Genomic DNA, 16,984 nt, shown 5'->3' with positions numbered 1-16,984 from the left:
AAGCAGCCTTTATCATAATACATTCTAGTTAGTTTTGTGTGTGTGTGTTTTGAGACAGGGTTTCTCTGTGTAGTCTTGGCTGTCCTGGAACTCACTCTGCAGACCAGGCTGGCCCTGAACTCAGAGATCCGTCTGCCTCTGCCTCCCAAGTGCTGTTATGGAAGGCGGTCACAACCACCGCCTGGCTTCGAGATACATTCTTAAGATAACTGTGTGAAATGGCCATTTCTACCTTGCTAGAAATAAATTCTTTGTGAGCAGGAATTTAATCTTGTCTTTTACTTTTGGTGACAGCAGTAGATTGCCATTTTTTCCCCTGCAGCAACTGGAGCCCCAGAACTCAGGGTTGGTTCCAGGTTGTTTCTTGGGAATACTTCTGACTCATGGGAAACACTGCTTTTCCTAGCAGTTTCAGTAAGAGCACATTCTGAGTTGCAATCCTAACACCCCGATGAGGCCTGAGACCTCGCGTATTAGACAAAATGAGATAGTTTGTACCGATTAGCAGTTCCTTCCCATGGCTTCGATGGCATACTTAGGCAGTGGTAGGAGCTATAGGCTATCTTTTGGCTTAATCTGATTAAAACCAGATAAGGAATTAGGTCGCAGTCCTTGGACTACAATGTAGGCTGTTTCCAGAATTCCAGAGGAGATAATGGGGTAAAAATAAACAAGGGGGTAGGGAAAGCATTGCTCAGCATTTGCCTTTGACCTTTCTTAGGGCAAAACCCTTCTTCTGGGTACAAACAGATGAATACTGCAACAGGCTGTGGCTGAGTTATCGAAGTTGTAACCCATGGATAAGATCTGGGGTCTGAGGCCCTGAGTGCTATGCATAGGATCTGGCCCCCAGGATTTCCCTTATTAATCTCTGAAAGGTGACATTGTTTTGGTGGACCTCAGGGCATGGTACAGCAGCATTCTAGGCCTGATGGCTCGTGAATCCCAGTAAAATCTGCTGTTGTGTGACTTTCCCTGGGGAGATGTAAATAAATATTTGTTTATTCACTCCAGATAAAAGAGGGCAAGGAAGGACCAACGAATGAATTCCAGGACTGATGTCCATGTCCAGGACTGATGGGTTAATTACAGGAGATAGGTGACTCAGGTAGACACACTAGGAAATCACACCCTAGTCATCTGTTGTTTTCTTCTGACACAGTCACAGTTGGAATCTAAGGGAGAGGAGCTTTCTGAGTCTTGTGAGGCTCATGAGCTTGTCTCCTTCTGGGAAGAAGGTTCACAGGCCTGTTGTCATGTGGGTCACTGTAGGTGCTCAGGTGGTGGTGGCCGTATCCAACATGGAGGAGGAAATAGCTGTACTACACCAAGTTTCCCTTGGCAAGGAGAGCCTTCTTTTTTTTTTTTTTCTAATTTATTTATTTATTTATTGATTGGTTGGTTGGTTGGTTGGTTTTGTGTGTGTGTGTGTGTGTGTACATATGTACATGCCATGGTGCATGACTGCATAGAGATCAGAGGACAACTCCCAGGAGTTGGCTCTGTCCTTCTACCATGTATATTCTAGAGATTGAACTCAGATCGTCAGGCTGCCTTTTCCTTTTTAGTGCTGGAATTGAAGGCATTTACCCACCGTGTCTGGATTAGGATGATGAGTCTGTCTTCCTTCCTTCCTTCCTTCCTTCCTTCCTTCCTTCCTTCCTTCCTTCCTTCCTTCCTTCCTTCCCCCCTCCCTCCCTTCCTTTCTAGACAGGGTTTCTCTTGTGTAGGTCTGGTTGTCCTGTAATTCTCTCTGTAGACCAGGGTGACCTTGAATTTGGAAATATGCCTGCCTCTGCCTCCCAAGTGCTGGGATTAAAGGTGTGTGCTTTCAACACCTGTTGAAATGATGAGTTTTTCAAAATAGGAAGAGTTTATTGTGAGGAAGCCAAGCATGTCCAGTAAGGAAAGTAGGCCATAGCACTTCCTATTTAAGGATGTGGTCATGGGGTATTTGTGGCTCACAAAGCTGGGTGGTCTGGGATGTGGGAAAGGGTGACTAAAGGTAAGGAAAATTGAAAAAAATAAAGGTAATGTGTATATGCATAATAAAATTTCAAGGCTCTTCTCATTCAGGAGCCGTTGACACTAGCGTGCTTTGGGTGAGACGTTTTGGCCCTGTGACTTTGACAGGTCAGCAGTATCCATTTTGAGCCACTCACAGGTTCCTAGAAAACAACCATAAGCGTATGACCACGTAGAGAGGCATGAATTTTAGCACAGTCCACTGGAGTGTATCGCTTAGCTGCAGGATTTTCACAGCTGGTGATGAAACTGAGTACCTGGAAGCAAGCAAAGCTAGACGGCTTGTTTCCTCAGCTCGCCAGATGCAGTTCCAGCATCAGAAGCTGCTTCTGTGTCTCGGAAGGAGGGTCTGGTGAGGCTTAGTGACACCTTCTTTGGAGCGTCACCTACCCAGCTGAAAAGGCTCATTTCTCCATCAGCAATGGTTATCAGCAACTAGACCCTTCTTTTTTAGATGGAGTGTCCCATAGGAATGACATACTGTAGTTGAAGCCATAAAGCCAAATGTTGGGGAGACAAGTATCAGAGCCCCCATAAGCCTAAGTGCCAGTCCCCTCGACACTGACCCCTCCTGATCTCAGTTCCTTGGTACCCCTTTCTCAAAGGTTCATCTAGGCTGATACTTATCCTTTAATGCACTGGCTTTCTCTGTTCTGTCATTTGAGCCTGTCCCATTTGGGGTGAGGTAGAGGCAGATGGTAATGAGTGGACCAGCTGTCTAGGAACAAGGAAATATAATCCTATCTTTCTGCTTTCGAGCCATGTCTAATGGACAGAGAAAGCAAGCATTGAAAGTGCTGAAAGATAATGCTCCTTCTGCTCAGGTGGCCTTGACACTGTCTAGTCCAGGGATGTTTAGAGGAAACTCTCGTCTTCTTTTGCATAATTGATTGTCTGTCCCCCTTCTTCATTGCCAAGTCTCTCCAGTCTGTCCCTTGAACCAGGTTGCATGAGATCTGGTTGCACTGGCCTCCTTCCTGCTGCTGGATAGTAATGAGCCGCTGGAGGATAGACAGGGCCGCTCTTCTGCTTCCTGTACTTACGAGGCCAGACCGGAGATCTTTCTGGAAGATTTTATATTATGTCTCTTTGAATCCTCATTTCCATATCACATTGGTGATAGAGGAACAGTGTCATGGGCTGATTTGGGTCTGAATGAGTGGCAGCTCTTTGAGAAATAGGGGATTTGGGAAGCAGATAGTCTTGGATTTGAATTTAGGTTTCCTACTCAATTAGCTGAATGGTTTACCTCATCAAGTCTCACCTAAGAGGTTTCTGCTGTACATCCTCTTGGGTTTTCTTCTGAATGTGATGCTGAATGTAGATGTGCAAGCCAGGGCCCATCACACAGTCCCTGATAGCTTCAGTTCCTAAAGAGACACATCTGGAAAAGCACCCTTCCATCTCAAATGCCTGGGACACAGAGGGGAAGGGTTAGTAGATTACTTGGTTTTATTTCATCTTCATTGAACTACTTGTTTTTCAAATATATTTGAGTTAAAATACCTTATTGTATAGGTGTGCCTTGTTCAAGAGAGGAAAAGATTACATAGTATACATTTTTTTTTAATGTTTATTTATTGTGCATGCGTGGTCCCCTGCACTCATGCAGCCAGTGCACATGCAGAGGTCAGAGGACAGTTTGTGAGAGCCGGCTCTCTGCCTCCACCATGTGAATCCTGGGAATGAAAGTCAGCCTTTTAGGTTTGGCAGCAAGAAAGCTCTACCCACCGAGGCATCCAGTTAGCCCATAAGTAGCTTTTTTTTTTTTAATAAGATGTAGTGCTATCTCTAGACTTAAAAAAGATACTTCATCACCTACAAAACTTGGCTTTCTCAGGCATCTTATGTGCAGCCGAACTCAACAAACCCACGGGAGAATGTGCCGTGTGAAAAGGACTATGTAGGTCATGGAGGCACTCAGGTTCTACTGTCCAAGGAGCCTGCCCACTAGTCGTTAAGGACACCCTGCACATAGCATTGTAGCGATGTATAAGACAGTAAACCTACAACAGTGTTCATAAAGGAGCTGAGGGCATTCAAGAGAATTTCCAGTTAAGCTGAAAGAGGTGGTGGCATTTGAGCTGAATTCTGAAGCATGCTGCTTAGGATTTAGATGGAGAGGAATGAGGATGTGATCGTGCTTGGTCAAAGGCATGGAGGGCCAGCATGTCCTGAACAGCGGGCATCTCCGCTCTGCAATCTCAGCACTCAGGACGGGGAAACTGGAGGACCGCTGCTAGTTCTGGGACAGCCTGGGCTACGTAGTATGAGCATGTCAGAAACAAAACGAAGCATGGGGGGACGCTGTCATTTTCAGCAGTGCGGATGAGCATAGAGGTCATTGTTTTATGATCTACACGGGATAAGGCAGACACCAAAAGACAAATACTGCCTGATTTCACTTTTACATGGACTCTAAAGTAGCAAATTTGTACAGGCAGAAAGTAGAATTGTGGTGTCAAAGGTTGGGGTGGTAACCAGGCAAGATGCTGGTTAGACAATACAGTGTTTTAATTTTTATTTTTGAGATTTATTTTTATGGGTGAGTGTTCTGCTGGCATGTATGTTTGTATACCATGCGCACACCTGAATGCCCACAGAGGTCGAGAGAGAGAGAGAGAGAGAGAGAGAGAGAGAGAGAGAGAATCAGATCACTTATAGCTGGAGTTTTACAGATGGTTGTGTGCCCTCTGCAAGAGCAGTAAGTTCTGTTAACAGCTGATCTAGCTTCTAGCTCTCCAGCCCTGGGAGTACAGTGATTTTGTGCAGGGGAAAGCGGTCTCTCTTAGTTAAGGTTTCATTACTGTGAAGAGATACCATGGCAACTCTTGTAAAGGATTTTTTTTTCTTCTGTGTAGCCTTGGCTATGTACACCAAGGCTGTCCTTGAACTTACAGAGATCTGCCTGCCCTTGTCTCTCTGAGTGCTGGAATTACAGGCATGTGCTACCACGCCCAGCTGCAGGGAAACATTTAATGGGGGCTGGCTTACAATTTAGAGGTTTAGTCCGTTGTCATCATGGCAGGAAGCATGGCGGCACGATGGCAGACATGGTGCCAGAGAAGGAGCTGAGCATTCTACATCTGGATTGGCAGGCAGCAGGAAGAGAGAGTGACATTGGCCCTGACTTGAGCTTCTGAAACCACACAGCACCCCCCAGTGACACCCCTCCTCCAACAAGGCCACATAATAATTCTACTCCTATGAGCCTGTGGGGACCATTTTCATTCAAATCACCATATGGTCTAAGGAGATTAAATTTGCTATTCACAGCCAGCTGCTGGAACTCAAAGCTGGAAGGTGGTGGCATGAGATTACGTTTCTTTTTCTCTTGTCTACGCTGTTGCTTCAACCTTGTTAATCAATTAATTCTAATCTGATTTGGCCAACAACTGGATAAAAGAAAGCCCCCCAAAAACTTGAGCTATGAACATCTCTAGGTGTTCATTTCAGACATGAACATTTCAGTTTGGCCTGGTTCCCAGGTATTTCATGGAATTAATTCTGCGTAATTCTTTTTGCCAGATCTTTGCTAATTCACTCATTTTTAATATTTAAGGCCACCACAGGACACTGGCCACAGTATGGTGTTTTGGAAAGTATGGGGAAAACAAAGAAGATAATGATAGTATATGGATGGGCTGGATGGATGGAAGTTTGATCCCGGTTGATCTTATGTGCAGGTTATTTGCAGTAGGGGAGGCTGGGATCCTTTTGCTCACGACGAGATCATAAGTGGGTAAGCAGTCTCCAGTGGCCTTTATCTCCGCTGTCTGGCAGCAGTGAGAAGAGTTGTAGGTAGTCAGAGCACAGACGGCGACCTCTACTGTTACTGTCCTGGTTCAGGATCCAGATATAGGATTCTTGGCTCTGAAAACGTGACAGCTCTCCAGAACTGTTGGGACCAGGGCTTACAGGTTGTTGTCTCTGGCTGTTAAAGTCTTTGATACCCTCCCGCCCCGTGTCAAGATTTATTTATTTACTTATATCTGTATGGGTGTTTTTGCCTGCATGTATGTGTGGCCTCATGAATGCAGTACCTTCAAAGACCAGAAGAGGGCATCAGATCCTCTGGAGTTACAGATGTGAGCGGCCATGTGGGTGCTAAGCAAACCCAGGTCTTCTGCAAGAACAGCAAGTGCTCTCACACTGATCCTTCTCCTCGGCCTTATCAGCTCTCTCTTATTGACTCTTCCTTTTACCTTTGTTCTGTTGACTACTCTGGAAATTTTCAGATACTCCTCCAGTACTTAGTAGCTCCTGCTAAGACTTGGGGTACCCATACCAACAAACAGGAGTGTGTGTGGGGGCACCATGTGGACTGATCTGGGGTAGCTGGGGTTATTCAAGCACAGCATCCCTTGTCACTGAGGATGGAATCTTGGAGGGCGGATGAGATCTCTGCTGGAATCAGAATTCAGGTTCTGGACACACTGCTATTGGGCAGGTCTTGTGTTGCCAGGGGCAGCCCTACTAAGTGTGGCCTCTGCAGGCCACCTGCAGCCCGGGATATCCCTGGCACTTGGTTCTACATGGTACCAAGTTATTGGCACTGCATGGTTTTGCATACCCATAGGATAGGATCTATAACTGTCAAGCTGGAATCATGTCACTCCCAGCAGGTGCTGCTGCCTGAGATGGGCACCAGTTTAGCTGCGAGGTTGCCAGCTGCTGCCCATCACCAATCACAGATGTCTGTTTTGGGTCAGTCACAGTCATTAAGCCTTGTGTCAATCATAGTAGCCTCTCCATCAGGGGGATTGTAAAACAGTAATGGACAGCAGGAGGGGAAAGTCTGGCACCTGGATGATCCAAGGGTTTCCTCTTCCAGATGTCCATTTTTCAGTTATTTTTCTATTGATAAATATCAACACTGAATATTGTATCCATTTTTAGTGCCTCTAACTCTGAAAAAATAAAACTTTTATCTATACACAAAGAGAGTAAGGCAAGAGAGACATCAGCACCCCAAAGTGAGACAAATTAATAGATTGTCAACCGCAAGTTAAGGAAGCCACCTAACGGTCTGTTGTGTAAGTTAAGGTTCTGGGTCCTTTGAGCTGGTTGGTTATGTGGGCTCCTAATCAGGTGTGAGTAAAGTTCTGATCACTGTGCACTGAGTTCAGAACACATGGTCAGTTTGGTAGGGAGGAAGCACTGTATGATGGGAATACTTTAACCCGTAGCCTTTTAAAGATTTGAAGATTTTTAATCAAGTGTGTGCATATATGCATGAGTACAGTACCCATAGAGGCCAGAAGATGGCACTGTATCCGTGGAGCTGGAGTTACAGGTGGTTGTGAGCCACGAAACACGGGTGCTGGGAACTGAACTTGGTTCCTGTGCAAGAGCAGCATGACCTCTTGACCCTGGGGCCATCTCTGCAGCTCCTGTGTATAGTCTTAAAACCATGAAAAACCCATTACTTACGGCAACTTTATGAAACTGCAGTGAGACAGCAAAAAACCCTAAACCTGAGAACAGAAGCGAGAATGATAGTGAGAAAGGCATAAAAAGCAGCCCCAAATGATGGCAGTCCCAAAATGCTCACTAAACCCTACGTATTTTCTACAAGAAGACACTGACATTTCAGAGGAAAGTGGAAACTGGTTAGTCATAAAATCCAGGGTCCAGAAAGATGAAGCAATCTTTAGGAAAAGTAAATTGCCATTTGATGCTAAGAACTTAGAAAAGTTTCTTCTGGCTGTCGCAAGTGGGCTGTTGTACAATATTAATGTGTAATGTTCTCTATCTGTATGGTGTATGACAAATATTTGTGGGTGTTTGGGGATTATTTATTTTCAAAATTTTGCTTTTCGAGACAGGGTTTCTCTGTGTAATAGCCCTGGTTGTCCTGGACTCACTGTGTAGACCATGCTGGTCTCAAACACACCCAAGATCCACCTGTGTGGGTGTTTTGTGTATGTCACCATATGCATGCAGTGCCCTCAGAGGCCAAAAGAGGGCACCAGAGCTCTTTGGAGCTGGAATTGCAGATGGTGTGTGCCGCTGTAATTCAAACCCGAATCCTCTGGAAGAGCAGCTTGTTGGTGCTACTTTTGTGTGTGTGCTATTTTTAAACTCTATTTTATTTGGGTTTCTTATATCTCTTTCTCCCTACCCCAATCCCTTCTAACACCCAACACTTGGTAGGAGAGAAAGAAGGTTAATGGGAACAGGGGCCACAGGTTTTCCTTAGCTGCTTCCTGCTGGTTAGGGTCGTTGGGTTCCTTGGGGCAAGTCCAATCGTCTTTTTAGGATATCTCCAACTTCTTCTCTTCAAACTGCAACAGCAGCAACCAGGAGCAGCAGGGGAGTAGCAGCCTTCTTTCTTGGAGCTCCCAGTTGCCCTCTGGGTCTGGCATTTATTCCCTCTCAGAGTCCTCAGAATTAAACTTTGTGAAGCTGGCAGAGAGCCCCTCTCAGAGCCAGCAAATTGTTTGCTGCTGTCGAGATGAGATCTGAATCAGCCCCATATCCTACACCTGGGATTAAAACAAAAACATGGTTACATAACTGAATTTTTAAAGACACCAAAACATCCACTACAGCAGCTAGTGCGCCCAGCTGCTGGGCCGTCTTGCCACAGTTTCTAGATGATTTCGCTAACTTCACTCCCTTCAAAGGCCACAGGCTTTTTGTCTTTGACTCTAGGCACCACACACTTACTTGTGCACAGGTCCTTTTATTTTTATTTCTGTAAAGGACTAGGAAACCCACAACTTCCTGCCTCAAAGGGTGGCAGAAAGCCCACCCCTTCTTACGGCACGACCCCAGATATGATCTGAAATGCAGTCATGACAAAGCCCTTTCTTATTCACAGTGATATCTTTTGGCGCACGTGAGTGGCAGCCGAATTTATTTTTCTTTGCCAGGCATGAAAGTTGAATGGCAGTCTGCAAGGCAAGGCCATTTTAAAAGGAATTTAGCTGGGAATGAACGGCCCTGATGAAACATTTTCAGTTTCAGGAGTCAAAATATTAAATAGCTGGAGCCTTAAATCGAACACTTAAAATGCTGTTCTCTGCAGCTGTGAGGACAATTGTATCTTTTCTAAGAAAAGGTGTTCATTATAAAGTTATTGTTCTTTAGAGGTAAGTCTCCTTTAAAAGCAAATTTCCATGACAACTGAAGGCAGCGGTTCTCAACTTTCCTAGTGCCTCGACCCTTTAATCAGCTCCTCATGTTGTTGTGACCCCCCCAATCAAAAAATGTTTTTCCTTCCTATTTCATAACTGTAATTTGCTACTGTTAGAATTATAATGTGAAGATCTGATAAGCAGGATATCTGATATATGACCCCCGTGGAAGAATCCCCAAAGGGGTTGTGACCCACAGCTTGGGCACCACTGCCTTGAGAGAATGTTTAATGTGGTAAAGACCCAAGATTCAGCTTCTCTATGAGGCTCAACAATTAGGATGCTCATACTACCCAAAAGCTGATAAAGCACTTTCCAGGATGGTAACCTTTTAACTTTTCTCTATCAAGAGAGTGATGCTAAGAAACAGTGAGTGTGGGAAACACAGCTAGGAGACAGGATGTTTGAGTTTCCTTTATCTGTATATCATTCTGACAACAAACTGAGATGTAGATTTTTTTTTTATGGACTTGGGAGTAAAACTTAGGTTCAAACACCATTGCCAATATCTATTACCTGGGATATATTAGATTCATCATGTAAATTATTTGAGCCTTGGTTTCTTCATCTACACATTGCCTCAAATACATGGGTTCATTGTAGGCAGGCATTGACCTTTTTTTCTTTTATATTCATCTGTGCGTTGTACATATGTGTGTGTGGTGCATGTGTGTGTACTGATGTGAGCAGTTTTCCTCAGCCACTCTTTACCTTATTCGTGGAGGCAGAGTGTCTCAGGTGAAGCCATAACTCACCAGTTTGGCTAGTCCAGCTTTCCAGCTACTTTTAGTGTCCCCTGACCCGGGCCCATATTTCTGCCTCTGAGCACTGGAATTATAGACAAGCCTCTACACCCACTGGATATCTGTAGAGGGCTCAGGATCTGAACTCTGGTTCTGACCGAGGCTTGTATAGCAAGCAATTTACCTGCTGAGGCAGCCTTTATCCTAATATTTTATACCTTAAATCCTTTTTCTTTTTAAAAGATTTATTTACTTATTATGTACACAGTGTTCTGCCTGCATGTGCCTGCATATCACATGGTTGTGAGCCGCCATGTGGTTGCTGGGAATTGAACTCAGGACCTTTGGAAGAGCAGCCAGTGCTCTTAACTTCTGAGCCATCTCTCCAGCCCTTATACCTTAAATCTTGACAGTAGTCTTACATGGAAACTTTACCATTGCTAACCCCATTTTGCAGGTCAAGGTCACTGCCATGGAGAGAACTGATAATCAGAGAGTCTCAGTTGCATCCTTAGATATGATATCACCCAGAGGGGGACAGATTCTTCAGCAGTGGGTAGCTGATGACACTCTGGCCAACGAAAGCCATGTCATCTATGCTTTCTTTTCTTTTAGGGTTGTGTTCGATAGGCGTAGAAGAGAAGAAACACATGTTTAAGCAATATGCAGTTCAGAGATGAGGTAGGGGTTTTAGGCCAGAGGGCGTAAGTCAGAGCGAACTTTTTTCTGTTTACAGGAGTGGCAAAGACTCAACTATGATATCTACACCCTGCGGCAGGTGCGAAGGGAAGTGAGAAACAGATGGAGGCGGATCTTAGAAGATTTGGGTGAGTCTGAAAGAGATCGTGAAATGGTAAAAATAACTAGTCTGTGTGCATTGCTTTTCACTTTTTCCACCATGGTTTTTGCCAAGAGATTGTCAGCCACTGACTAATTAAATTGCCTTCTCCTGGTTAGCTTCTCAGTTTTGCTTGTATACTCTCAAGCATAAACCTTGACATTTCTGTTGTCAACAGCTCATGTTACTTGGCCATATTAAATTACGTCATCTGTCCCTACATATGAGATGACAGAGGGTAGTAAAGCCATTGGACATTAGTTGCTGTTTACGGTTTTTGCTGTTATCTGTTGATTGAATTAGATGGAGGATGATGGACCAAATAGCTTTATGGATATGATAGGCTGAAAGAAATACTGTTTGTAAGAGATATCGAGACACAGCAGAAAATTCTAAAAGAAGCAAAAGGCAGCAAAAACTGCAAGGTTGGGAAAATACACTTGGCATTATGGTAGGCATTGAATAATGGCCTTTCTTAAAATAAAAGAAGCTTGCTTTAGTGTTCAAAAATGGATGGTCACTTATTTTTTTCTTTTGAGACGGGGTTTCTCGGTGCAGCCTTGGCTGTCCTGGACTCATTTTGTAGACCAGGCTGGCCTTGAACTCACAGAGATCTGCCTGCCTCTGCCTCCCGAGTGCTGGGATTACAGGCATGTGCCACTGTCCCCAGCTATGGTCACTTTTAAAGTCCTTGACGATTCTTCTTTGAAATGCCATGATCCCCCGGCATTAGAGATTTTCAAAGGTGGGATACCAGGTTGCTAGCTCTTGTTAGTTGTGGAATAATGGGCTAAGATGGAGGCTCTGCCCTCTTAACTCCTTTTCACAATGTAAGTCAATATGAGCAGGTTTCATTCTTCCAGTCTCTTCTTTTTTTTTCACCAGTTCACTAGACCACAACAAGGAAAGAAAATGGGGGCTTGGAGATGTAGGGACCTGGGGGTGACAACTGAGTAGGAGGGGCATAGGGAATTCTAGGATAGGGCAGCTGACAAAGGGCAGTGAGCAGTAGGGGTCAGGGTCTGACCTCCCTCAATAGAGGGGAAAGGTAATGCAGAAAAGCCAATAAGGAGAAGCATGGTATAGTTTTAAGTAAAGAGCCACTCACACATAGCTGGGAAGCAGCAATCAGTAGTGGCTTTGATTTTAGTTTTCACTGTACAGAATCCACACTTGGATTCTTTTTGTTTTGTTTTATTTTTGAGACAGGGTTTCTCTGTGTAGCCCGGCTGTCCTGGAACTTGCTTTGTAGACCAGGCTGACCTTGAACTCAGAGATCCACTGGCCTCCGCCTCACGGGTTCAAGGCTGTGCGCCACCGTGCTCGGCTGGATCCCTTCTTAGTAATCACAGGGCTGGTATCACAGAATGGGTGTTTCCTAGTTATGATGTCATACCAGGGCTACATTTTTCTACCTCAGGTTTTCAAAGGGAAGCAGACTCTTTGTTGTCAGTGACCAAGCTCAGCACCATGAGTGATTCTAAAAACACGAGAAAAGCCCGGGAGATGCTGTTAAAACTGGCCGAAGAGACCTCTATCTTCCCTGCCAGCTGGGAGCTCTCTGAGAGATATCTCTTGGTTGTGGTAAGTGGATGCCCTTCCTCATCATCCGTTTCTCTTTCCTCTCACCTTTTCTGTTATTTCCCAGGACCCTCCCATCCCAGCCTCACCAGCTCCACCGGGACATGAACCTGTGGCTGGTGGCACCAGAGCCACCTGAAAAGCCTTGAGGAGAAGGGTTTCTGGACTCCATGTAAATCTGTTGAAGCTCAGGCAGTCTCTGTTTTTCAGAGGATTTCTTCTGTGTGGTTAAAGTTTCAACAGTAGGTCAAAGAGTCAAAGTATCTATATAGCCTAAGGTGGGAAAGACTGAGGGAGGGACTGGGGAGGTGTTCAGTTGGTGATATGCTTGCTGGCTGTGGCAGCATGGGGAGCTGAGTGTGTCCCCAGCGTCCACTTGAAAAGCCTGACATGGTGCCAGTGCTGCTAATCTCCAGGCTGCGATGTAGTGAAACAGGCAGATTACCTTACTGTAGGCTTGCTGGTCAGCCAGCCTGTTAGAGTCAGGAGTCAGGAGCCAGTCTGGTGAGACTTCTGTTTCAAAAAAAGAGTGAAACAAAGGTCGGGTGGTTCTTGAGGAACACCACCAAAGGTCACAGAGGCCCACCCAAATACACTTACACACACATACAGACACACATACAGACACACACATCCTTGTATATACATATGTTCTCACCTGAAAAATATCGGTGGAAACACCTTTTGGGTAATATAAGTAAAAGACTAAGGTAAGTCTCTTAAGTCTTGACATTTGTTTTGTTTTGTTTTGTTTTTTATGTATAATTTTATTTTTTTATTAATTACACTTTATTCACTTTGTATCCCCCCATAAGCCCCTCCCTCCTCCCATCCCAATCCCTTCCTTCCTCCCCCTTCTTCATGCATGCCCCTCCCCAAGTCCACTGATAGGGGAGGTCCTCCTCTCCTTCCTTCTGATCTTAGTCTATCAGATCTCATCAGGAGTGGCTGCATTGTCTTCTTCTGTGGCCTGGTAGGGCTGCTCCCCATCAGGGGGAGGTGATCAAAGAGCAGGCCAATCAGATTATGTCAGAGGCAGTCCCTCTTCCCATTACTATGTAACCCACCTGGACACCGACCTGCCATGGGCTACATCTGCGCAGGGGTTCTAGGTTATCTCCATGAATGGTCCTTGGTTGGAGTATGAGTCTCTGGGAAGACCCCTGTGTTCAAATTTTCTGGTTTTGTTGCTCTCCTTGTGGGGTTCCTGTCCTCTCCAGCTCTTACTATTTCCCACTTCTTACATAACCATGCACTCTGTCCAACAGTTGGCCATAAGTCTCAGCATCTGCTTTGATAGTCTGCAGGGCAGAGCCTTTCAGAGACCCTCTGTGGCAGGTTCCTAGGTTGTTTCCTGTTTTCTTCTTCTTCTGATGTCCATCCTCTTTGCCTTTCAGGATGGGGATTGAGCATTTTAGTCAGGGTCCTCTCTCTTGATTAGTTTCTTTAGATGTACAGATTTTAGTAGGTTTATCCTATGTTTTATGTCTATATGAGAGACTATATACTGTGTGTGTCTTTCTGCTTCTGGGACAGCTCACTCAGGATGATCCTTTCCAGGTCCCATCATTTACCTGCAAATTTCATGATTTCCTTATTTTTCATTGCTGAGTAATACTCCATTGTGTAGATGTACCACAATTTCTGCATCCATTCTTCAGTTGAGGGGCATCTGGGCTGTTTCCAGCTTCTGGATATTACAAATAAAGCTGCTACAAACATGGTTAAGCAAATGTCTTTATTGTGTACTTGAGCCTCTTTTGGATATATGCCTAGGAGTGGTATAGCTGGATCTTGAGGAAGCACTATTCCTAGTTATCTGAGAAAGCGCCAGATTGATTTCCAGAGTGATTGTACAAGTTTACATTCCCACCAGCAGTGGAGGAGGGTTCCCCTTTCCCCAGCATGTGTTGTCACTTGAGTTTTTCATCTTGGCCATTCTGATGCGTGTAAGGTGAGTCTTGACGTTTTTAATGAATGTTTTTCTTGCTGGTATTATTTCTAGGGCAGGCTTTATTATTTATTATTACTTTTTTTCATCCATATGGCTTGGTTTCCAACCTGCAACTTTCCTTTTTTTTTTTTTTTGAACTGCAGGATCGTCTCATCGCTCTGGATGCTGCTGAAGAGTTCTTTAAGATCGCTAGCCGAACTTACCCCAAGAAGCCTGGGGTCCCGTGCCTGGGAGACGGCCAGAAAAAACTACAGTATCTTCCATTTCCAAGTCCCTAGAGGGAGGCCCAGAAGGACGGAGTTCTTTTACCTCGGCACCGTCGTTTGCCAAAGTCAGGCAGCTCCCTGCAGTTGATGAGCCAGGAGAGGGCTTCTCCACTCCAACACAGTTCTGAATCCTATAAAACATAAGGTCTTCCTTAGAACCTTGGCCTAAGAATGCTTTGGTTACACTGAAACACCTGGGCCCCGGCCATGAGGGAGGTCAGAGGGTCGGCTGGCGGCTAGTCCTTCCTCCATAGTCAGATTCCAAGAACTCGCTGCCTCCTTGGTTATAAAAGCTCCAGCCATTGAACCCCAGGGAGATGTTCGCTAATCCACAGAATAGCGTGACCAGTAGAGAAAGTGTGGCTGAGCCCCGAGTTACTTCACCAACACTGAAGTAATCATTATTAAATGTAATACTAGATGTAGTGCCTCAAATTTCATGAAGTTTTAGACCTCTCTTTGATTCGGAAACACCTGCAGCAGCTCAAAAGGTTCGGGGCATCCTTTTGAGCATCGTACTTTTTTTTGTTTTTTGTTTTTTTTTAAGTATAGGTGGCCCAGACAATAGGAATGTGCAGGCGTGCAGCCCAGATAGCAGAACTTCCAGCACCTAAGTGTCTTCACCTGTGACGCGAGCACCCTAAAACCTCAGCACTAACCCCCCAAATTAAAGTTACCCAGTTACCTCATTTTTTACATGTTGCTCATTTCTAGTCCAAAGGCCCTTGGTTTTTTTTTTGTTTGTTTGTTTGTTTTCTGAATAGCATCTGTGAACTGGAATGTTTGGCCTATATGCTGCCTATTAGCCGAGGGTTGCAGCTGTCCTGTGACCTTCTGGTGCAGACTTGCAGACACGAGAGGCAGTGACCTACCCACAGAGGTCTTCTCTCCCTCTGAAGATGATTTTTCAAAATGGAACTATGCTAACGGTGCAGGTTGGCCACAGACCAAGAAGCCCTGTTTCCCAAGATCTTAAGCAAGAAGCTTGCCAAGAGCTTGTGGTTCGTCTTGCTGAAGAGCCTTTAAAGACTTTGAGACTTGTCAGTAGACTGCTGAGAACAATAGAGATATTTTTATTTTTTAATGATTTTGCACTTCTGACTTCAGGTTGAAAATAAATATCTATTGGTCTGTTCAGGGGACTGTGACTTGAAAAATTTCATATCCTGAGAAGGGTTTTTTTTTTTTTTTTTTTTTTTTTTTTTTTGCTTGTGTACTCCATGTTTAAAATATTCCCTAGGAAATACGTGTCTTTCATCCACTAATATATTGTAGACTAGTTTAACAGATATGTTTCAGGAAAATTCTTCCTAGTTTAATAAGTAAGGTAAAAATTTTATTTTTTTTTAATATTTACTGCTTAATTTCTGCTTCATAGTGTTTAAAATTAGCCGGTGGATACTTTCAGTTACTTCTGTGGGCTTTTACAAGATAAGCAATAAAATAAACAAAAGAAATCTTAGAATGTTGTATTGTTTTTATCTCTCAGAATTTGTTTTGTCTTTTGTCATTTTTAATGTCAAAATATATGAGCTTGTCTGTGTCTGTGAATTGTAAACCATAATTTTAATTTTTTTTTGGTAATGAACAAGTAAGGATAAAATTATCTCTGAGGTAATTAGAATATATGAAATTACCCAGGAATGTTTTTCTAAGGAATTAAAAAGATTTCTCTGTGAGCTTTTAAGTTGAATGTGTGTTATGTTTCTGACAAATGAGAGGAATTCCGGTGTTGCTTCCATGCGTACATTGAAGGGAGAAGAAACCGAGGGGCAGATGGGTTTAAGGATCTTCTGCCCCCTAAATCCAGTCAAGAAGTGAGTTTGTTCTCAGATAAGTAGACACTAGTGTACGAGATGCCTGGAGTGATGGAAGTGGGCCCTTGAGAAATCACAGAGTTCTCAGCAGGACCAGGGCTGCAGATGGGTTGGGAGGCCACGGGACTCTCCTGCTGTAATCACCACCTCCTTGTGGACCACTTGAGTACTTCTCAAAGATCCATCTGTGTGCTGGTTTTAAGTAGTAGATGGGAACACATTTTTATATTTAAGCTAATTAGTCTATTGGGCATCTGGGGAAAAAAAATCCCTGTAACCAGCAGGTTGAATACCTGAGTTTATATTTCATGGATGTTATTGGACAGGACAGTAAAGTTCTATAATTTTTTAGAGAAAATGTTTAACGTGGCGATGAGGGGTGTGTTCATGGGGTGCTGGAGTCAACTAGAAGCTCCTTGATACCTCTGCAGGCCAGATGCTGTTTCACAAGAAGTCTCACTGATAGCAGAGGTGTGTGTAGAGTCCCGGTGGCAGGATTCCATCGTCTGAACAAACAAACTGGACACAGTTACCATCAGGCATGGCCTGCAGAGAGCTTTGGAGATAGCTGATAGAACATGGCAGATTCGATGGGTAAACAGGTAAAAATTCGATGGT

At 44.3% G+C, this 16,984-nt stretch overlaps 1 protein-coding gene across 2 annotated transcripts in view; it reads left to right on the top strand.

Annotated features, from left to right (window-relative positions):
* Positions 1 to 16,228, top strand: part of Mreg (melanoregulin) — a 54,953-nt gene extending 38,725 nt beyond the window's left edge. For both annotated transcript variants that reach the window (XM_021645381.2, XM_021645380.2), the window contains exons 3-5: positions 10,647 to 10,737; positions 12,169 to 12,332; positions 14,427 to 16,228. In XM_021645381.2, the coding sequence (XP_021501056.1) occupies positions 10,647 to 10,737; positions 12,169 to 12,332; positions 14,427 to 14,561 (390 nt within the window). In that variant the 3' untranslated portion in view covers positions 14,562 to 16,228. The remainder of the gene's footprint in view (positions 1 to 10,646; positions 10,738 to 12,168; positions 12,333 to 14,426) is intronic.
* The last annotated feature ends 756 nt before the right edge of the window (positions 16,229 to 16,984 follow it).

Source organism: Meriones unguiculatus, chromosome 15, assembly GCF_030254825.1.
Source record: "Meriones unguiculatus strain TT.TT164.6M chromosome 15, Bangor_MerUng_6.1, whole genome shotgun sequence".
Classification (NCBI taxonomy): Eukaryota; Metazoa; Chordata; class Mammalia; order Rodentia; family Muridae; genus Meriones; species Meriones unguiculatus.
Note: the sequence above shows the minus strand (reverse complement) of the source record. Positions and strands in the feature narration are given on the sequence as shown.